The 23738-nt window shown below is 41.2% G+C and overlaps 1 protein-coding gene across 9 annotated transcripts in view; it reads right to left on the reverse strand.

Annotated features, from left to right (window-relative positions):
* Positions 1-2445: 2445 nt before the first annotated feature.
* The window catches only part of enox2 (ecto-NOX disulfide-thiol exchanger 2), a 209557-nt gene continuing 188264 nt past the window's right edge, over positions 2446-23738 (reverse strand). For all 9 annotated transcript variants that reach the window (XM_085130882.1, XM_085130908.1, XM_085130899.1 and 6 more), the window contains 5 exons: positions 21221-21361; positions 13113-13169; positions 12197-12302; positions 8844-8929; positions 2446-3245 (listed from right to left, as the gene is read on the reverse strand). In XM_085130882.1, coding sequence (XP_084987008.1) covers positions 3114-3245; positions 8844-8929; positions 12197-12302; positions 13113-13169; positions 21221-21361 — 522 coding nt within the window. In that variant the 3' untranslated portion in view covers positions 2446-3113. The remainder of the gene's footprint in view (positions 3246-8843; positions 8930-12196; positions 12303-13112; positions 13170-21220; positions 21362-23738) is intronic.

Here is a 23738-nt window from a genome sequence, read left to right on the forward strand (position 1 = left end):
CGGAACACAAACAAACATTTCATGTATGCCAGAATGCTCACAAACTAACTGCCTCACCAATTAAACATCATTAACATGATCCCCGAGGTGTGCTTCCTAGTTCAGTGCGATGTGGATGCACTGAGGCTTTAGTGACTAAAGCCTCAGTGCATCCACATCGCACTGTGCTTTGAGTGCCAGCTTTGAGTACAGCTTCTGTAAGAACAACAGGAAGACTAAAGAAATACAGCCCTTCAAGCAAGAGTGAGCACAAACTGAAGTGGACCACCTGTCTTGTTCTGTGCAGGTCCACGTATGTGTCTCTCAGGACTGATAGTAAGGGATGACAGGCATAAAGATATCTGAACAACTGCACCTGAATATCATATATCCATCCCCCCCATACAACCATCTCTGAAAATCACACATGTATATATATATGTATATATATAAAAATAAGGATTTTTAGCCAAGATTGCTACTTTTAACAGAAAAATCCCAAAAGGCCAAACCTGTGGGCTGTGCTCTGGAACATGAGTGGATTTTGTAAGAGGCCTAGACCTTCCTCTGGTGTGTGTCTGTCATGTGCTTACTTGTGTCTGCAGCAACATGAAGGACACAAAGCTGAGCTGTAGGCAAAGGAGCAGACAGTCCCTATCTGGACAAAGTGATAAACACGCTTTTTGTTTCAAGTAAAAAATACTCCCTAAGGGTCATACCATGAAAAGATAAAATCAATCAATCGTTGCCTCCCACCTCACCCTCTCAGAATAAGCCCATTTTTTAAAGATATGAGCACATCACTCCAGTGCTGGCCTCTCTACATCAACTTCCTCTCCAGTTAAGTTTAAGAATTGATTGTTTTGAAGGCCTTTCAGTAGTCTTATTTGTTTACATTCAATTCAATTCAATTTTATTTATATAGCGCCAAATCACAACAAAAGTCGCCTCAAGGCGCTTCATAGATACAGAGAAAAACCCAACAATCATATGACCCCCTATGAGCAGCACTTTGGCGACAGTGGGAAGGAAAAACTCCCTTTTAACAGGAAGAAACCTCCAGCAGAACCAGGCTCAGGGAGGGGCGGCCATGACCGGTTGAGGGTGAGGGGAGGAAGACAAAAGACACATCTCTAACTCTGTTTTTGCTGAAAGCCTCTTAATGCTTGTGTGTGTTACATACTTTGTAGAGCACTTGGTCAGTGAACACTGTTTTAAATGTGCTTTATAAATAAATTTAGCTTTCTGTCAACGTTTTATTTGCAGCTTTAGCATTTTTAATGAAGCCATGCTAATTTCTACCTTTATTCTATGAAACTGCAGGTTTTATCCCCTTGAACTAAACAGAGGTGCTTTTTAATTCACTGTATTTTTCCAGGATTTCCGAGCTCTTATACCTTCATAAGTGTGTGCAATTTCCAGGACTGACTTCAGCTCTGTTCAAATCTGCAACCAGCTCAATTTTACACCCACTCCAGCGTCACAATTTAAAGACAAAATCTTTTTTTGTGTGAGATGTTCCACACTGCACCAATTTTAATGTCCATGACGTAGGCTATTAGGAAATGGTTTTTCCTCCAATTTTCTGATAATACCCTGGAGAATAAGATGAAAAGTGCTTTTTTTTGGGCAAACTTTTAGAGGGCACATCATCACATTTTGACACTCGTCTTCCTGCCGTGATTTCATCTGCTTTAAAATTACTTTCTATTAGAGTCCTGTTTTTTTAAATGAAGAAAAAATCAACAAAATTAACTATTAACAGGTCCTGAAATGTTTTTTCAAAAACCTTCCAGTTTGAGCACAGAACTTATTTTGCTGATTTAAACAACTTTATATGGGATGACCCTTCCCCAAGTATGTGATATCCTCCTATTAGCAACCTGGAAATCTTCTGCAAGTTTTAAGACAGCTGAGGAAAAAATATTAGATTCAAATATCTCAGGATCAACGGGTAGAAAGTATTAAACATGCAAAATTTCCAAATTTACATCAATTCTGTGTATCCACATTTTTCTGATATTTTCAACGGTGTGTTATAACGTATCAGCACTGGAACCAGAAGCCGGATCACTTATCACCAGAGTTTGTGAGGCTCTTTTTGGACGAGCTGACACAGCGGGCTGTGATCTAACCTTTCCATGTGGATTAAACACGGTAAGATTAAGATATACACTCTCAATATAACATGTTCAGGAATCGTTTCATATCATACGTTGCATGTAGAAGTTTCTAATCTGCAACCTAAACTGATCCTGTCTTGAGATCTGTGAGTAAACAGTGAGAAATCAGAAAGGTTTAGGGATTTAAAAGAAACATTTTTATGTTTTCTACATATCTGTAATGGCATAGAGAATTTATAATCCTTATTATACTCCTTGGCTCAAAATAATACTTGAAATATGTACAACCTAACCCTGCTAACCTTCATTGACACATATATAAAAATAAACAGACTCATTTACGTATACTCAAACATCTTTTTTATAATCAAAAATATCATCCAAGCATTTACAGTGTATTACAACAAATGATTCTATGCAACTGTTAACCGCCTTTACAGAAAATGAAGAAATATATCTATGTTTTGATCTATGTTACAAACCAGGAACAGCAAAAAAGAGAAGAGAGGGAGGGTTGAAGTGTTCAGGCGTACCCTGATTACCTCCCAGTGTAGCCCTGTGGACCGGGCCCACACCGACACCACAGAGCCAACTGTGGGCTTTGAAATCACAATGCCCCGCCCCTGTGGGCAAAAAACTACAGAATAATCCAGTGACTGTAGGAATCGGTGCTGTTCTGCAACTCGCGGGGAGTCATCGCGTCTAAAAATATTTAGCCGACATCGAGAAACTGAGTTCAAGCTCATGAAGACTGCATCACCGGGGCTTGGTGTCAACACTACTGTAACCATGGAAATGCAGCATTTTCACGTCTCTGCCACCCACACAGAGTCCCTGAAATGCTGTTAACTTTCCTCTCTGATCCGTGCTCAGTCTGCTGTGTCCTCGTACAGGCAGCCGCAGTCCGGTCGTGATAGCTGTGGACTTTACACGGTTTCTGTCACATGTCTACAGTATCTCAGTGTTGCCTCGTCCGCCTGTTTTCTCCTCCACAAGTGCCGCCGGCGGTCTCTACGTGCTCTTGATGCCCTGAAAGCCGCAGAAGTTCCAGCGTTTCTCTAGACTGGCTCCGACACCAGTTAGCTCCTGTCTGAAGGTGCAGGGCAGCCGAGAGAGAAGAGACTCCACCTCGGTGGGGTTGATCTGCAAACACAGGTACAGGTTATAAGCCCACATTGTCTAAGACATATCTATCTGCACCTGTGCACGACACAATCACATTCATTTAAAAAAGGGTATTTTTACACCAATCACACTTGAAAGTAGTGAAACCTCTGAGGAACCAGCATCAGACCACAGGTCATATCAGCTACTGTCCCACTGACCTCCTGTGACGTCACTCGACTCTCTCTCTCTGTTTTGACTTTCCTTACATGAGATAAAACACTTACAGTTATTAGAAGCCAGATGTTGGAGTTAAGCAGTGGAACCATTAATTATCACGTCTTGTTGGACAGCTTATCACTACAATTAAAACCTCTTGATTTATTTTTTGATTTAAAATCATTTAAAAAAAAATCTTTTAACTTAAAACTGTCAAAGTCGGCTCGTGGCACTGAAGTAAGCAGTGCAACTGTGTTTTAATCATCATGTGACCATGATGGGTTCATTCCTCTTGTTAGCAGACCTGAGGAAGGTCATTCAGGTCTTTATCTCCTCCAGACTTAATTATAGTGATGTGCTTTTTTTGGGGGGTTTTACATGAAAAACATTAAGAAACTACAGCTAGTCAAGAGTCCTGCTGGTGGAGATAATCTATCACATTAGCTGCGTCCTGACTGTCCTTCACTGACTTAGAGGAGTTTAAGATTTTTGCTACCTTTGAAAACTTTGCAGGAGTGGGAACCTTTGTGTAACTCGAACGCAGCTTTGCCTTCTCCTGTCACTGCCGTACAGACTCATTAGCTGAAGAACGCAATGCTTGACTTAACCAACAAAAAGGTTTTTTTAAACCTTCTAACTACCAAACTTTTTGCAATACTTTAGTAGTTTTAATTGCAATCATTCTAACTTACTATGTTACAGATTTGTACCAAATTGCAAGCTGGTAAGTTGACGGCGTCCATATGCCGCAAGAACATCTTTAATCAATCCTGGTACTGATTCTGCAAGTTCCCAAAACGTACTCAAGGCTCTCTTGGTGTTTTAATTATAATGTGGGACACGTTGGCCTCAGAATCTCTCATATTCACCTGGGCTTAAATCCGGTGGTTGCACAGCGTAGCATGTGATTCATATCCCTTTCCTACTCAAACTATTCAGTGACTCATGGTATCCTGCGGATGGAGACATTGTCATCCTAGAAATGTTTTAACGCTAATGGAAAAGTTTCATTATAGGATGAAGGATAAATCATTCAGAGCAGCTATTTTCATCTGTTACGATGGGCAGCGCGTCAAATTACGCGTGCTAGAATAATAAAATCTTGACCTTCCCGTGAGTGTGAGACAGAAAGCATTGCTCCCCGTTTATAGGGACCGTCTTTCTTTACATGTGTGCGACCTTTGGAAACCGTCTTCTAATGTAGAAGAAACTGAACAGCTGTGTGCTCATATTGCTTAACCTCACAGAAGCGCGCTGAAGAAGTTTCTCATGTTCTGGGCTTTTTGTCAGGAGAGCCGCGAGAAGTCCCAGATGCAGTGTCGGTACTCATTACGACATATTATGCAAGATAATGTGATCAATTTTCATGCATGATGCCCATCTTTGTTCCAGACATCAACCAACACCTGATTTCATCTGGATCTGGTGATTATCGGGCTGATTTTGTGTCGTCTGCAGACTGCAAAATAGGGGTGGGGCAAAAATGGATACTGTGTAGCATGGTGATATTTTGTTTGCTAATAATGTATCGATACAGGGACAGCAGAAATCGATATTTTGTTACAAAAAGGTTTTTGTGCTCTGACTTCAGAGCATGTTGATCCTTTTTCTGAGCAAGAATCCTGACATTCCTTCACTGTCCAAATGTGTTTAATAAACATGACAGTTTACTTATTTTAATTTAAGACATGTTTTATTTTAATTAAGTTTAAAACTTTTTTTATTTAATGTAAAATTCTATTTTGTTTTAATTTACTTTCAAATTCTTCAGTTGCTGAAGGGGCTGCATAGTTTTCATAAACTGCATAGTTCAGAATAGCTATAATTGTACCAGATGGTTGATTCAGTTAAGTTGGACTAGACTGTAATACAAACCGTTCAGTTTGTCAACAATCAAACTGAAATGAGAGAAAGACTGAGTGTGAGACTTTGATATTAGAGAAAATGATGATTGATAAAGTTTACCTTTATGTACAGAATCTGAATATCACAAAATATTTAAAAAATTTCAATAATATCGTATCGTGCGTTAAGTATTGTGATAATATCGTATCGAGGGATGTATGGTGATTCCCACCTCTACTGCAAAAGGGGGCGAGTTGACCCCAAACCATGCTTTATACGGCTTAACAGAATCTCTGGATCCCCTTAATGTAGTGCTCAAAACTTCAGGCTTGTCTTTGAGCTCATTTTCAGTTATACTTGCACAACGACGCACATCAAACTCGGCACAGATGAAAAATATACTTAGCCCATAATTATAACTTCACAACTGAATCACAAACATTTTAGTCAAACCCATTAGTGAGAAAGTGTACTCATGCTTTTCAGTGGAACCATCTTTTAATGCAGAGAGAAAAATGCTTATCAGCAGCCCTTGTTGGGTCACCCAGTGAGTTGTTCGTAACATTCACGCTTTATTCTCTTACACACTCCACACCTCCTCTACACGTTCAGTCACACGGGTGGGCTGAGGATCAGTCAACCTAAATCCTGAGGTGACGCTGCCAACATTCACTGTACAAGCTGCTGTAAACATCCCACAGTGACTTGAATTAATAAGTAAATTGTTTAAGAGCTGCACTCATGTCAGGACGCATTAAGAGCCATCACGGAGATAGGACTAGAGTGTCATCACACACAATGAAGCCGTGCGTGATTGTGTGTGTGGAGCGACCAGATAAGGAGGATTGGACTCGTTGGTGAGTCCAGCCGGTGATATTGACAAAACTCTGTGGGCTGCTTAATGTGTGTAGCGAAGAGTCTGTGTGGGAACAACAGATGCACAGGCAAACTCAGACGCACACAGACAGACAAGCGTGGGCGTCCGCTCACATTAAAACACACTCAAGACAAAAAAATCCCCAAAAGGCATCAGAGAAGTCCGTCACACTCTTTGCATGTGTGAGAGTGAGTCAGGCTGGTGAGGAGCATATTTAAAGAGTTGCTACAGAGAACACTCATTTCTCGGGGCAGCCACGTCGATGCGGCTGAGACATCCGCATTTTTGCCAATTAATTCTACTAAATGATAAGTTGTCTGAAAAGGGTTTAATGTTTGCTCAGCGCCTGGGAATATAAAGGGATTGGCTGCCATTTCCCCCCCCTGAAGGTCTTCTTCTTGGGGCAGAGAGGAGAAGTGGCCATTAATCTTAGTGTTGCTTTTTTGGAGGTGACACTGAAAGTTGGCATCTTGAAAGCCTCATATAAGTGGCAGTGAAGAGCGATAATGTGTCTAAAACGCCTCGTCGGGAAGATGGGGATGGAATAGCCTCGGCGGACAGAGCGGAAGCTGAGGATGTGTGAGGATTGGGCGGCGTCTGGCTTCAAGTGACATCAAGAAGGATCTACTTTTAATACGTTCACGCATCAGGAAAAGTCACAACAAGCCAGATATGAGTAGACATGTTTGAAGTCCGCATATAGAAAAACTGTCAAAGTTAAACTTGCTTGAAAACCATTTTCACCACATTATTAGGTACACTCCTTCACTGCTTTTTAATGCAAATATTGAATCAGCCAATTGCACGGCAGCAACTTAATGCACATCCAGTCATTTTTCTGATGGCTGCTTCCAGCAGAACAATGAGCCATCTCACAAAGCACAAATAAACTCATGCATCGGTGTCCTGAACATGTCAATGAGCTCATTGTACTCAAGTGGCCTTCACAGTCTGATGTTTACTGTGACTGGTTATGTATTTTTCTCAGTAAACGTGGAGTGTCTCTTTTCCAAGAGACCTTTTCAAAACACTGTCAAAAGCCACAGTTGCCTCTAGGGATGGGTATCGTTTAGGTTTTATCTGATACCGGTGCCAAACCGGTACTTTTGAAACGGTGCCGGTGCTTAAACGGTGCTCAAACCGGTGCTTAAAGAATGGAGAACACAAAATTGGTCCAAAAACCAAAAACCTCTCATGTTCAGCTGTTTTTTTGTAAAAAGATAACAATGTTAGCCTTTTCTGCAGCTATGGGGCATATATGGTATCACTCTTGGCTGGAAGCAGCTTAAACAATGGAAAAAACACAAACTTTGTCCAAAAACCTCTCATGTTTAACTGTTTTCCACTTTTTCTTCGGTCATTTTTGCCTTTTTGTCCAGGGTGAAGGGAGTATCTGCCATCAAACAAGAAGACAGCTGCATGTAGCTATGATGATGTTTGCTAGTTCACCTTACATGCATTAATGTAATAACGTGGTTAGCCTACTCAACGTAAATTACACACGAACAACATTAAGCTACTCACGCAGAGAAGAACGGCTGCTGCTGCATCATCATCCTCATCATTTCTGCTACACTGGCAGGGCTAGGGGCCAGGACTCTACTCTTCGGGTTTTTGGGGGATGTTGCTAACTCCGGGTCGATAACAGGCACCACACCCGCAGTAGATGTGCTCGGTGTGAGGTCTCGCAGCAAGCTATCAAATACGGCGCATTTCTCGTCTTTAAAAAAAAACGCTATGCGTCACCAGGTGTTTCATCAGATTTGAGGTGTTACCTCCTTTGACAGTATCACAGTATCAGCTTAAAGCACTTGTTGCAGCTGCTGAGTTTGCATCTTTTGCTGTGAAGTACAGCCAGACTTTGACCGCTTCGCCTTGGGCGTTTTTAATCTGTAGCTCTGCTCTAAAAGAACATACGTACCTGGACCCGCCTACTATCCTCGGAAACGTAAAATGATTGGCTAGAATCTAAAGTGTATCACAGCTCAGGAAAATAAAGCACCGAAATGTGCGCTGCTTTTCTGTCTGGTTACTACCGTTTACGTCAGAACCAGTGCCATCATGGCACCAGACACCGGTACCCATCCCTAGTTAGCTCACAACATTTTTCTATATTTAACAAAACATTAAACATTATAATAATAATAAATATCAAGCTGTACGCACGTAGAAGGCAAAGAAGAATGAGCAGTGTGGAAATTAGTTTTTAGATGTGTTGGTGTGAACATGTTGTCACTGCTGGAAAACACCAGCAAACCTTTAAATGACAAGAGGAACCCAGCGGATATAGGAAGCCACTCACGTGACCCAGGCGTCTTACAACATCTAAATCTACACATTTGAACTTACAGGGAAGCATTTACATGGCTAATGAAAAAAAACAAACATATATATGTTAAAACAACAAGCTCTCAGTTCAAGTCAAAGACAAAAGAAATGTTGCTAAATACCAGAGTGGGCTAAAACACAGCGCTGTGGAAATCTGTTTGGACAGACACACGTTATCATTCCTCTCACCGATCTCTTGGGGAGAAAACAAATATTTGTATTGTCAAATGGCTCTAAAAGCAATACAGCTTGTGTTGATGGCACAGCAGGGCCACATACATCAGTGCTATACAGGAAAGAGACACGCTGCCAGTACAGCTGCATATAATCCACAGAAGAAGAAGTTTTGATTCGTGCGAGTCTGTTACCTTGGTGTCCAAACGCTGCAGGTATGAACAGATGTACTCGATGCTGGCTCCAAACGGGTGGACGTGCAGGAACGTTGAAATGATCCCTGAGGTAGGACAAACAAATCGTGGGAAGATGTTAACACAGAGCCATGTCACAAACCTCCTGTCACCCATAAAACGTCGATGAACTACACAAGTACGTTCACAACGCGACTTTATCTGAGTCTTTCTCCTGTCCTCTGACTGCGCTTCGAGTGGCGTCTCCCAGAGTCCCACTACTGTTAAGAGCCTCTTGTACGTTGTGGCTCCAGATTAGAGAGAGTGTTTAATGGTGGCTTTGATGCCGTTGTCTCTCATCAAAGCCCAACTCTCTCCGAGCTCAAACATACCATCTGCTATCAGCTCACAGACAGGGCCAGGAGAGAGGTAATCCTCCACCTCTGTTTACAAATCACCTGTGCAGCACTGAGGTACCCTGATTTGAAAAAAAAAAAAGGAAGTAAAAAACAAACAACAATAGCAAAAAAAAAAGTGAAAGCAACAATGATTGCTGCTGGGTCAAACACCGAAGCAAAAATATAATAAACATTAGAGTCTTTTTAGAGGAAAACTATCCCAAGACTTAATTTTTGTCACCTGCAGGAGGTCAATCGATACGTGAACACAAACAGTGTGCTCGTCTGGAGCTGCTCCGCTGACAATGATTAAGAGACCGACTGAGAATCTAATGGTGCATTTAGATCGCACACCAAGTTAAAATTCACGATGATTTATTTGCAACAATTCACCCACTACAATCGTTTTGCTGTCCATGCTTATTCACCTTAAAAACCAGCCAATAAACACCTTCTCCAACTGACAGCAGACGTTTGCTGGAGCAGTATGCACCCACTCTCTGCGTGTGTGTGTAGATTACCAGAATGTGCTCGAGTCAGAGCTCATGATCGTTACATTGATCAGACCATAAAAGATGACAAATGGTGATTTTCACTTCCAGAAAGGAACAGACACTGCTGCACACCACATTTCTATCTAAGAATCGTATAACTATTACGTCTGAAAGCTGTCACAACTATCAAGTTCCTGAAGAAACAAGCCAACAAATATAAACAACACTTGAACATTAAAAGTTTCTGTAAAACTGACTGACTGAATTTCCCGGAGGAACCCACCCGAGGGATTAATAAAGTTTCATCTAATCTAATCTAAAATGTTCCATGAGGCAACTCCAAAAACAGGTGATCGCTACAGTCACACTAATGAAAACAGTGGTTGGAGACCGAGACACAAACTTGCAATATTGTTGCCAAACTCCTAGATTAAAAAACGGAATTCAGAAATAGTTACAAAGTAGCTGCAGGATGGTGATTTACCTGCACAGTGACAGGCACTGTGGAACCTTTCAATAAGATTATAACCAGTTGGCAACCATCTGAGTCAAATCTCATAGTTGATCATTATTTGCAAACCTCAGCCAATCTGTCCGAGTGTGACTGCAGTCAGTCTGAGGAAGAGTGCAACTGTTTGGAGACATGTTGCCTCCCACCAGGCAACCTGTGCCATCGCATTTCAATCTTAAGCAGTTGAAAGCAGCTGGTCACGGCAACTATTTGCAATTGGTCACCAAAAATGAAAAACAATGTGTATAGGAATTTCTTTCACTTATGTATTAATCACGTTATTGTAATGCCTCGGTGCCACTGGACTTTAACATGTCTGACACTCATACTTAAGACAAATGGTAGGGGGTGTAGTAAGGATGTTGGGGGAAAACAGGAACTCCAGAGGACCAGTCTTTTGTCTCTTCGAGGACTCTGGGAGGTAGCAAGGGAGTGTGAACCTTAACCCTTTAAGACCTACCACAGAACCAAGTCTGCCAGAGCTTATATTATATGTTTACATGCTGTGGAGCCATTTTTGGGAGCATTTCAAGTTGCTATACATCAATACAACCATTACAGCCTAAATAATATGTCTGCATTAAGTGCATAGTAATTACATAAATTGCAAAAAAGTGCAATAAACTACAAAAAAAATGAAAATCGTTTTTGTTTTTTTAACATATATTTCTAGTTAGAGAAATTTAAGAGGCTTATCCCTCAAAACTGTAAATACAAAAAAGTTGCACAAAATAGTTTCCCACCACAGGAAATTTATTTTGAGTGTCTTCATAGTTTTATTTTTGAAATACACCAATTTTTATATACTGCAGGAAAAACGAAAATAAATATTATAATGCAAATTTGCAAAAAGCAGCATATGCATCAAAATAAACTATTTCCAGCAGTGCAATATGAGTCCTAAGCATCCCAGAAACCACACAGAAAGTCATAAAGTCAAACATAACTTTTAAAAACACCAGTATAGGCTCATGAGGCCTTGATGGCAAAAAACTACATTTCCACGAAATGACGTCACTTCCGGTTTCGGGCAGGTCATGGCGGACATGCGATAGTTCACGCTGATGGACGTAGGAAGTGTTACGAACAGCTGATCGGATCGGAAAAACGTGTTTCTGGAATATTATGTTTTTGTTGCTGCAAGTGCTTTTTATGCAGTTTTTGCAAAGCTATATGTGGAAGGAAACTGTGACCGAGGACAAGCTGATGGCATAAGATGTAAGTACAACTCCTCCGGTTTCATATGCAAAAAAAATGATGCGCTAGCTCACGTGGTTGCAGAGCTACAAGGATTTAAAAATAGTGACGCAAAACGGAGCGTGCCCGCTCTGACCGGTTTTAAAGGGTTAAGGTGTGAAACAGCTGTGTACTGCCTTTTGTTCCTGGAGAAGGTATTTAAAGAATGTTAGCTACCGCTCACCGCTCGTCTGCAGGCTTTATTTAAGTGGAAAAACTTCCACAACAAATGCAACCCTTGATTTTTACTTGTTGCAAGGAAGTCTTCATCCTTTTTTCCCCCATAAGCCATAAATGCAGCGGTTGGTGCAGCATCCAGACTTCCCATGTTTGGCGTTTCTGAATCTTTATCCAAATCTTCCTATTTTCTGTCCTCAAAGCACTCTGACACTTTGTGTGCAGGTGCAGGGCCATGAATGCTGAGGGCAGCTTGAGTAAGGTGTGTGTTATAATAATAAACTCTGCATATAAGAAACACACATTTCTGAAGAAAGAGGCATTTGAATGTAACCAGGAGCCAGGAATCAAATGTAGCTGTAAGCTTGTGTTTTGGTAAAGCACACAGTGAAAAGACAATTTACTTTGCATGTTTTGATGAGAAACCAGAGCTCCGGAGGAAGCGTGGGGAGAGGATGCAAACTGCACACAGAAGGGCGCGGGCCTACCACTGAGCAGTTCATGGGTTAAGAAATGTCTCAGTGAGAGTGCTGGGAAGAAGCCAGAGTGTCAGCGTACCAACTAGCAGAGCTTCCCTCTCGGAGTGGACAGGACTCGGTGGATTCCTCTCCGTGGGACCTTCCTTCTCCTGACTGCAGGACACCACCGTCGATGTTGTGGCTTCCTACACGTGCACAAAACACACACACGGTTAGCATAAATCAGTCTGCAGACAGCCGCTGGCACTGTTTGAGTTATCTGGCGTAATGTAAACAAATTCAAATTTCGGCTGATGCATGGGACACAATAAAAAGACAATCATGCACAAATAAGTGCGACGAGCACACCGGAAAGTTTCACCACCAACACGTCAATCCAGAGAGACAATGGAAACGGGGATAATGAATGAGGAAGGGGATAATGAGGCGAGGGAGGACATTCAGCCAGCAGCTATATTGCTAATAGAGGGAAGCGTGTCTCGCACATACACAATGACAGAAGAGGAGACGAGTTTGAAAAGAACAAATAGAGGGGAAGAGACTTGGAAGGCGAACGATCAAGCTGCTTGTTTCAGATCTCTGACAGGTGGCAGAAAAGAGGCAGCGTGACAGAAGAGATTCTGTCTGTGTTTGTTGTTCTACATAGTACGGTGCGTACCATTCCCACTTCTAGACTGGGATCTCTGGTGGCCTTTTTTAAATCCATCCATAACACCCTGTGAGTGTCTTGGTGTGTGGGTGTGTAGACATATGCACATGTGCAAGCCGTTTTGACTTTATGACTGCTTTATTTCCTAGCCCACTTATGTCTGGGTGATTTATTAAATGACAAATGCAGTTGCAGCGAACTAGTTTGGCCCGTAATGATCTGTCATGTCATTGGAAGAGGAGAGAGGGGAAATCAGGAGGAGGAGGAGAAGGAAAAGAAGAAGAAGAAAGGGAGAATGAGGACAAAACAATATGTGGAGGACTGAGGAGCATTTTTCCCCACTTACGCTGCTTTGATTAGCGCTCTCCTCGCTTCCTCTGTCGTCTTGCTTCGACATCTCCAGCTGTAGCACATTAGAAACATATGAAGAATAACAGACTGAGAAACAAGCCAGGCACCGATGTATGCAGACAGGGAGGAGGGAGGTCTCAGAGTTGTTTATTTTTAGAATAATGTCCAGATATGAGCTGATTGTGAAGAAACGAGAAAAGCTAAGACGGTAAACTCCATATGGATGTAATTAACTCTTCCTGAGTCAAAACTGGCACAAACAAGTCTGCTATTAAATATGTAACAGTGTGCGTCCTGATTTTTCTGGAATATGAAACAGCTCTAATGATACGTTAGTCCATCAACAGCAGACCTGCTAAATGATCAGCTTAGAGAAACAAAGAAAAGAAACAGCTTGTCAGGTGTGAGGATTGAATGCATGTTGCTGTCTTTTATTGTAACACATTGATGGTTTTGGTGATTCTTGGTTGAAGGGCATAAACAGTTTGAAGACTTCACCATGATGTCTGGGAAACTGAACAAACAAACTGAACTGACCATGTATACATCATTTAATTTAAACTACGTGTTTAATTCATTAAAGTGACACAAAAATCAATTTAACAGACAAACAATAGAACAACTTCAAATGCAGGAATGTTCAAAACAAGCTAGTTTTCAAAAGTGTTGTAGCTGTTCACAAAAGAGGGTGGAGTAAAATTCAAATACTGGAATAAATGGTAAATTGACTGCATTTATAAGGCACTTTCTCAGTCTTCTTGACATTTTTTTTAGATTGTTGTTATGGTGCTTTCGTCATTTTACACATAAAGTTAAATTCAGTGATACTGGACGATGTACAGTCTGTGCATTTAATTTGGATGTAAGTCCAAACTTTGACTAGGCCACTCCAAAACCTTCGTTTTGGGCTTGTTTATTTACTCTTTTTCAGCCATTCAAAGGTGGACTTGCTGGTGTGTTTCGGATCACTGTCCTGCTACGTTACCGAGTCCAAAATATAAAAATTAGGAGCTTCAGAAGCTGTCAGAGTGTCAAACAGAGCCACTGTAGCTCACCGACACCTTTATCTCGTGAAAAGCAGTTACTACAAATAAAGTCATTTATGGCTACATATAAGTTATTATGGACTGTTATGGATTCTACATACACATCAATTTCTTTACTGATTTATAGGGGTGGGGGAAAAAATGGATACTGTGTAGCATGGTGATATTTTGTTTGCTAATAATGTATGGATACAGGGACAGCAGAAATCGATACTTTGTTACAAAAAGGTTTTTGTGCTCTGACTTCAGAGCATGTTGATCCTTTTTCTGAGCAAGAATCCTGACATTCCTTCACTGTCCAAATGTGTTTAATAAACATGACAGTTTACTTATTTTAATTTAAGACATGTTTTATTTGAATTAAGTTTAAAACTTTTTTATTTAATGTAAAATTATATTTTGTTTTAATTTACTTTCAAATTCTTCAGTTGCTGAAGGGGCTGCATAGTTTTCATAAACTGCATAGTTCAGAATAGCTATAATTGTACCAGATGGTTGATTCAGTTAAGTTGGACTAGACTGTAATACAAACCGTTCAGTTTGTCAACAATCAAACTGAAATGAGAGAAAGACTGAGTGTGAGACTTTGATATTAGAGAAAATGAATATTGATGAAGTTTACCTTTATGTACAGAATCTGAATATCGCAAAATATTTTAAAAATTGCAATAATATCGTATCGTGCGTTAAGTATTGTGATAATATCGTATCGTGGGATGTATGGTGATTCCCACCTCTACTGATTTATAATCAATATTCTGTCTTCTGGACCCAAACACAGCAGAAAAACAGTGTTTAATAAAAGCTTGTATTTGACTCAGGTGTGCAAAGCTCCAACGCCACAAGTCAGACTGTCAGATTAACCCACCAAGCTTACAAGGAACACAATTAAATGGATGGGACTCAACTAGAATTGGTTTTAGATTGCTCCCCTTATCTCTGGCTCTAAATTATGCTTTTTATCATGAGGAATAATTGTGGGTGATGCTGAGTTTACATTTACAGTGTGGGAGGTTTCCAGTGAAAATAAACTATTGAGTTGCACAATGGGAAGTGCTTTCCTTATATTAAGTCTGAATATCCTGCCTTTATCATTTATATTGTCTCACAAGTGGTAACTTGCGATACTAAGTCAGTGAAATGCCCCTTTAGAATAGAATAGAATAGAATTTACTCATGAAGGAAAGCAGCCGATGGAAAACTCTTGGTGAGGACAATAAAATACATATAAAGAAATGATAAAGATGTTTGTTGTGATCATAATAATAAGGTTAATGGCTTCAACGACCTGCACTTGCATTGGTGAAGTGATATGTGGCGACAGCTCGCTGACAGTAAGGACAGTGACTGAACCAGCGAAGAAGAACTGATGGCATGAGCGATGTCCTCGGCATGACAAATCATCCTACATTGCCTGCTAATCTTCGGAGAAACCAACACCCCAAAATTGATTTCTCTTTCTCCCTTTAATGAGACTGTCTTTCATGATTCATGTTTGCCCATATGCAAGAATTTAATTAGCATATTTCCCAGAGCTCACAGTTGTGGAGGGACATTTCTAATCAGACCCATCACCCTTAACAAGCTATTGACAACCCTGTCATCCCAGCTGATCGCAAGAAGAAGAGATCCGTTAACAAATGACTAACTCAGCTCCGCGTCGCATGAAACCTGTTATCTCCGAGCTAACACAACACACGCAGAGGCTCCCCACATAGGTTCAGAGCCTTTCGTTTGTGTTATCATCCAATTTAATAGGCGATTTAACCTGAGGCTCATTTTAATGACAGCCATTTCTCTCATTATAGCGAGCGAGAAGGAACATTAACAAACATAAGCAGTTTAGCACTCGGCGCATGGGACAACACCTGAAACATTAGTAAACATGACGCAGCCAGCAGAGAAAAATGACCCATGAAAACTGAAATTGTTTATAAGATTGAGGATTGTGTGTCTGTCAGTGTAGTAATACAGCTTGACACGAATCAACATTAAACAGAAAAATGTGTCTCAGTGGAAGAAGCACATTTAACTAATGTGTTTTTTTGGGATAGGCAGGTTTGCTCGATGGTGGCAAAATGATCAATATTCAGATGACCATTTACCACAGTTACTCAGTTTGGAAAAATACTAAATTTACTAAACAGAGTCATTTTAAGAGCGGCACAATAGTCGTTTTATCTAAATCACCTTGTTTTCCTCATCACTGCGAGCTCAAACTGAATTGAAATGTAACTGAAATGAAAATCAGATTCATTGTTCAGCCCTACAGACAGCGCTGTTCTCCTCATCTCTTTGCATTTTGCTTCCAAGCAGCCAGACTTTCTTGTATTTTTTAAGTGGTCTTGAGAAACAGTTCTTAAGGCTTTCTGAAGGTCTTTCAAAGGTTTCACTCATTTTTATTCCAGTCCGTGTACCCGGCCGCTTTCAGAGGAAAGCTTTTGTTTGTTTGCGGAACCACTTAACATTGACCTATGAATCACTCAAGCATTACAAAGGCACCTAACTCAAGGGATGAGCCAGTGTTATGTCAACACAGACGACTGAGCAAAGAATCAATTTGAAATCGCATCTTTAGGCACTTTGTTACTAGCAGCCCAAAAACAGCAATGTAGATTAATAAAGCAGCAGGTGTGGCCACGTGGCTCCTATTTGGCAGGTAAAATCCTCCAATCTGGTGACCGTACTCTGACATCGCTGCGATCTGTTAGTTACAGCCTCTCTGAGAGGAAAACACAGCTTTGTGTGATGCCGGTGCAGATGCATGACACAAAGGACAAAATGTTCAGGACTGAGAGCGCATGACTGGGTAAGGCTGGTGGTCGGCGTGACATAAACTCTCAGCTGCAGAGAAGCGAAGAAACCATTTGACTTTGGTCAACTGTGCTCAATGTGTTTCTAGTTAAAAAAGAGAACTAATTTCTTTGGTATTTTTGTCATGCGGGTGTTGTGAGAACATACAGTTCAGATGTTAGACAGCCTGCCTCACAGAAGAGAGAAACCCTTAAAAACTGCATTATCTGGTGCAGACGAGGGCACGGTGAGATGGGATTTGCTGCTGGCGCTGCCTCACTGTTAGACAAACAGGTTACAACCTAAAGGCTGAAGGTATTTATTTTGGCAGTAATCTTTTTGCTGGCATGGATGTTCTGCAGAGAGCTTTTAAAAACTCTGTTTACACCTAGCTATGTTACTTGGATAACGATAAGGGCCTTGAAATACTCAGCATTGGTATAATGAGGCAGCAAGGGCAGGTTTTCATTTTATGATAGTAAGGATGTAGAGATAATGATTGATGAGCCTGTGGAGGCTGATTAAATGTACCCGACTGGGCAGGATGCTGTTGAGGGTGCGTGGGGAAAGTTGGCCTTAAGGGAGTTATTTAAAAGAAAAACAAGCCTTGCTAAGAGTGATCGCTGTTTTTGGTGAAATAATGCTACATCCTGTTCAGTGTGCTGTCACCCACTCAAAGATGAGACTGACCGAGGGAGCGGTGGCACCACAGCCCAGGCTTCTGTGTAGTCCAGCTTAATAAGGTCTGAATTAAAAACTCTAGGAATGGGTTCATGAAAATCTAAAGTCTTGATTTACATTTAGCTTGTGTTATTTTGTCATAGGTCATCTACTTGACCATGTGCAGAAACCATCTACTATAGATTGTCTCTGTAAGCCAGGGGTGTCAAACTCAAATACACAGTGGGCCAAAATTCAAAACTGGATCATTAATATTCATTGAAAAAAATCTTCCTCCAAATATAAGAATGAATCTTTTCTTATGGACTCAAACAAGTTTTGCTGAAAAACTGAAGCTGGAACAAGCAAAGCTTAATACTAAACAATATATATAACTTAATATTGCACACATGCAAAATCAAAATTCCAATTAAATAACACATCAGTGGAATTCATTTCTTAAATAAAAAATGTATTTGCAGCTTCTGAATTCAATTTTATCATTTATCAGATTTTCATCATATTCTCTCACCTGTCCAGAAAGATCCTGTTCTTCTTTTTGCCATTTTGGGATGGTAGCGATTGTATAGGAATTTCTTTTACCTAGGTATTTAATCGCATTATGTTATTGTATTAACATGTCTGACACTCATACTTGAGACAAATGGTAGGGGGTGTAGCAAAGATGTTGGGGAAACAGGAACTCCAGAGGACCAGTCTTTTGTCTCTTGAGGACTCTGGGAAGTAGCAAGGGAGTGTGAACCTTAAGGTGTGAAACAGCTGTGTACTGCCTTTGTTCCTGGAGAAGGTATTTAACTGAGAGCTATGCTAGGCTCAGTGAGAACTCTGCTGACCGTCTGTCCCGCGGCCATGGAGGGCTCCACAAGCTTGTTTGTCTGTTCTTTGTGTGCATGAATTAAAGAATGTTAGCTACCGCTCACCGCTCGTCTGCAGGCTTTATTTAAGTGGAAAACTTCCACAACACATGGCAGTATTTGCATGGTTGCTATGACTACGGTCAACAGAGGAGAGGGTGCTAATGGGTCCTGTCATGGCTGACGAGCCAAAACACCAACAGAGCATTCTGGGAATTGTAGTATTAGCAGTACATGCACTGTATAATACTGGCAGGCCAGCTCTAATAGTAATTTTGTATGGCTTCGTGGGCCAAATGTAATTAGGCTGCGGGCCAAATTTGGCCCACGGGCCAGAGTTTGACACCTATGCTGTAAGCCTTCTGATCACTTAAACTGTATATTATATGGATTCACAGTGGAGTCCAAACTTTCCAAGGCTTAAGGCGGCGCTTCAGGTGAGAAAACACTCAGACAAATCCCATTTTTCCCCCACTGGGTTGTGCATCGTGAGCTGGTTCCCCAGGGTGAGACTGTTAATGTGGACTTTTACTGCACTGTCCTGAGGCGCCTGACAGAGAAACTTCAGAAAACTGGAACTGCCACTGTGTGCTGGTTCACAGCGCGCAATGAAAACAGAGGAGTTTGTTGGCTGCACAAACACAACCCGGATCACTAGATTGCCAAATTTGCCTCCCTTCATCTAGATCCCGAAACATTCCCATTTTGACTCTAAAGAGGAAGAATACATAAGAAGCACTTCCTATGAGAGAGCCAAAAATAGCATTCCCACTTGAAAGTAGTTCAGAAGTGAACAAGAACAAGAACAAGTGAACGGTGACCTTCAAAGTGGCACTGGCCAAATTTACAGCAGGTCAGGCTTGTGATTCGTGTGCAGCTTCCTCTCTGAAGCTTTTGTGCACAGCTGTACAGATTTCAGTTTCTTGTGCAGGTCTGAGTTTGGCCCCAAAACAATATGAACATTTGTAAAGAAGGACTAAGTGAATACCAGGTTGTGATCTAGTTCAAGCTTTGCTGTGGACTGATTTCTTTCCAAACGTTTGATATAGCGAGCACAGTCGACGCACAAGCAGAAATGGTGGAATAAACAAAACAGAGGCTGAAACTCACGAGTTAGTTTTACAATTAATGTCGACGGTCAGATTTCTGCTCTACAGTCAGCAACAAGCTGCCGTTTGGGCGAAATGATGTGAAGATGGAGAACAATTACACTCAGTCTGTTACCGTTTACACGGGGAAATAATGGCGCCAAACATCACTTAAGAGAAGGTGAAAGTGAGAGAATTTTATTATACTTTGATTTTCAGTCAACAAATCAAGTGATCAGAGCTGAAAGCAGCTGAAAATGGAAGATTATAATTTACTAGCTCAGTTTGTTTCTATGGACGCCTGCAGAAACTGACATGTTTGACTACACAAATGACACACAGTCCTTTAAATGGGTTTTGGTTAAAATGCTCTTTTGTTTTTTAGTGGGGCACATTACTATTACATAAACAGAGGGAATCCATAAATGTCATTTTACTTAGAACATGAAAGCTGCAATATTAATATTTTTGGAGTAAAATTACAAATGAAAAATTTGATTATACTGTGGTTTAAAAAATGAATAAACACTCCAGGGAGGAAAATGAGAACGAAACCTCCAGAAATCTCATTGCAGTCTGACCTTTTTTCCAGTTTTGATATTTTGAAGACCCCATTCATGGTAAATGGTCTGTATTTGTATAGCTTTACTTGGTCCCTAAGGACCCCAAAGCGCTTTACACATCCAGTCATCCTTCGCACACACATTCACACACTGGTGATGGCAGCTACATTGTAGCCACTTTAAAAGCCTCTTTAAAAGAATATAGTTTGTTATCTGAGTCCAGATTCATCCATCCATTTCATTAAGTTGACTTATTCAACCTGGCATCACTTAAAAGCAAAAATAAATAAATAAAAATAATTCTGATAGCTTTTCGGCACTATGATAGGGATAAAATAAAATGGTAAATGGTCTGTATTTGTATAGCGCTTTACTAGGTCCCTAAGGACTCCAAAGCGCTTTACACATCCAGTCATCCACACATCCACACACTGGTGATGGCAGCTACATTGTAACCACAGCCACCCTGGGGCGCACTGACAGAGGCGAGGCTGCCGGACACTGGCGCCACCGGGCCCTCTGACCACCACCAGTAGGCAACGGGTGAAGTGTCTTGCCCAAGGACACAACGACAGACTGTCGGAGCCGGGGTTCGAACCGGCAACCTTCCGATTACAAGACGAACTCCCAACTCTTGAACCACGATTCATGCTGAAGTGCATCAATTTCTTTTTTCAGACTATTAAATACTTTATACATGTAACTGTGAGCACAAAGGTTCTCATATATAGTTTGATATTTCTGTGGTTCAGCCACCATTGAATGTTTGTTTGTTTGCAGTCGAGCACACTGGTTTATCTTAAAGTCTAACCAATGTGGTAATTTTGGGATCCTGATGAGTTTAGAAAAGCTTTAAACTAGTTCAAAGTGATTTTCCCTCTGCAACATTCCCATTCCTCGCTGTTTATTTATTTATGATTTACATCTTTAATTTCTTTTGTGCACTGAAACTGCTCGAAGGCCTCGGACTAATTTCTTTCCCATTAAAGTGCAGAATAATAACTGCTCTAACAAACAAATAAACTCCCTCTCCATGGCAACGCTCACATGTGAAAGCGTGCACGTCTGTCACACCTACCTGCATCACGTGTGCGTTTTGCAGGTTCTGGAGACCTTCCTTCAGGTTCTGCACTTGATTCTTCAGCTGTTGTTTTTCCTCCAAACTCTTCTCCAGCTCGGCCTCCCGCTGTTTTAATTCTTCCCTCATTTTTAACAGTTGCTGTAAAAACAAAAAAGCGAGCACATTAAGCCACTAATGCCTCTGTGAGCTACAGTGGGGCAAAAAAGTATTTAGTCAGCCACCGATTGTGCAAGTTCCCCCACTTAAAATGATGACAGAGGTCAGTAATTTGCACCAGAGGTACACTTCAACTGTGAGAGACAGAATGTGAAAAAAAACATCCATGAATTCACATGGTAGGATTTGTAAAGAATTTATTCGTAAATCAGGGTGGAAAATAAGTATTTGGTCACCTCAAACAAGGAAAATCCCTGGCTCTCACAGACCTGTAACGTCTTCTGTAAGAAGCTTTTCTGTCCCCCACTCGTTACCTGTATGAATGGCACCTGTTTGACCTCATCATCTTATAAAAGACACCTGTCCACAGCCTCAACCAGTCAGACTCCAAACTCCGCCATGGCCAAGACCAAAGAGCTTTCGAAGGACACCAGGAAAAGAATTGTAGACCTGCACCAGACTGGGAAGAGTGAATCTACAATAGGCAAGCAGCTTGGTGTGAAAAAATCAACTGTGGGAGCAATCATCAGAAAATGGAAGACATACAAGACCACTGATAATCTCCCTCGATCTGGGGCTCCACGCAAGATCTCATCCCGTGGGGTCAAAATGATCATGAGAACGGTGAGCAAAGATCCCAGAACCACACGGGGGGACCTGGTGAATGACCTGCAGAGAGCTGGGACCAAAGTAACAAAGGTCACCATCAGTAACACATTACAACGGCAGGGAATCAAATCCCGCAGTGCCAGACGTGTTCCGCTGCTGAAGCCAGTGCATGTCCAGGCCCGTCTGAAGTTTGCCAGAGAGCACATGGATGATACAGCAGAGGATTGGGAGAATGTCATGTGGTCAGATGAAACCAAAGTAGAACTTTTTGGTATAAACTCAACTCGTCGTGTTTGGAGGAAGAAGAATACTGAGTTGCATCCCAAGAACACCATACCTACTGTGAAGCATGGGGGTGGAAACATCATGCTATGGGGCTGTTTTTCTGCCAAGGGGACAGGACGACTGATCCGTGTTAAGGACAGAATGAATGGGGCCAAGTATCGTGAGATTTTGAGCCAAAACCTCCTTCCATCAGTGAGAACTTTGAAGATGAAACGAGGCTGGGTCTTCCAACATGACAATGATCCAAAACACACCGCCCGGGCAACAAAGGAGTGGCTCCGTAAGAAGCATTTGAAAGTCCTGGAGTGGCCTAGCCAGTCTCCAGACCTCAACCCCATAGAAAATCTGTGGCGGGAGTTGAAAGTCCGTGTTGCTCGGCGACAGCCCCAAAACATCACTGCTCTTGAGAAGATCTGCATGGAGGAATGGGCCAAAATACCAGCTACTGTGTGTGCAAACCTGGTAAAGACCTATAGTAAACGTTTGACCTCTGTTATTGCCAACAAAGGTTATGTTACAAAGTATTGAGTTGTATTTTTGTTATTGACCAAATACTTATTTTCCACCCTGATTTACGAATAAATTCTTTACAAATCCTACCATGTGAATTCATGGATTTTTTTTTCACATTCTGTCTCTCACAGTTGAAGTGTACCTCTGGTGCAAATTACTGACCTCTGTCATCATTTTAAGTGGGGGAACTTGCACAATCGGTGGCTGACTAAATACTTTTTTGCCCCACTGTAACTAACCGTGACAACGCTAACCTCATAATCAACATGCTCTGAAAGCAGAGCAACAATACGCCATTTGTTCATTAATATTTAGCATCTAATCCCCATACTGGTAATTGGAACTTCAGCTCAATACAAAAAAGCAATTAGATATGGATGTGAATTATATGATTACTAAACATTTTTACAGAAAGAAAAATTCTGCTCTCCTGCTCGTGTCCAACATGAATAATTTTGCAGATTTCAGTCAAAAATGAATATGCATGAATATAGAAGAAAAACTCTTAATAGGATCTTAATCGAAACACTCATTTGGATTTCATACTTGCTTTGAGTACCAGAAGAACCAGTTTTGAGGAAGCTTTGAAGGCTAACGACTAGATTTGTGTCCAATTTGTCTGATGTTTCTTCCTGAACAACATAAAAAGATCCACCTTTCAACACAAAGGCTTGTTGGAGGGGGGTCCTCCTCATCACTCAGTGCTTTGTCTGTTACACTATAATTCACAAGAACACGAGACGAGGTTGTCAGTATGTGCTGATATTTGTGTTTACTTTTCAGTCTGAGGGACTCTGCAATACAACGTGTGGACGCTGACAGAGGAGAGGTATCCCATTGCAGCGCCTTCCAGTTCATTTAATCCATTCACCTAATCTTTTCATAAACACACCACGGGACATGTAAGTTGGAAAGGTAATTACTCTCCGTGAGCAGAAACGAGCAGCGGGGG

The sequence above is a fragment of the Neolamprologus multifasciatus genome, chromosome 2, assembly GCF_963576455.1.
Source record: "Neolamprologus multifasciatus chromosome 2, fNeoMul1.2, whole genome shotgun sequence".
NCBI lineage: Eukaryota > Metazoa > Chordata > Actinopteri > Cichliformes > Cichlidae > Neolamprologus > Neolamprologus multifasciatus.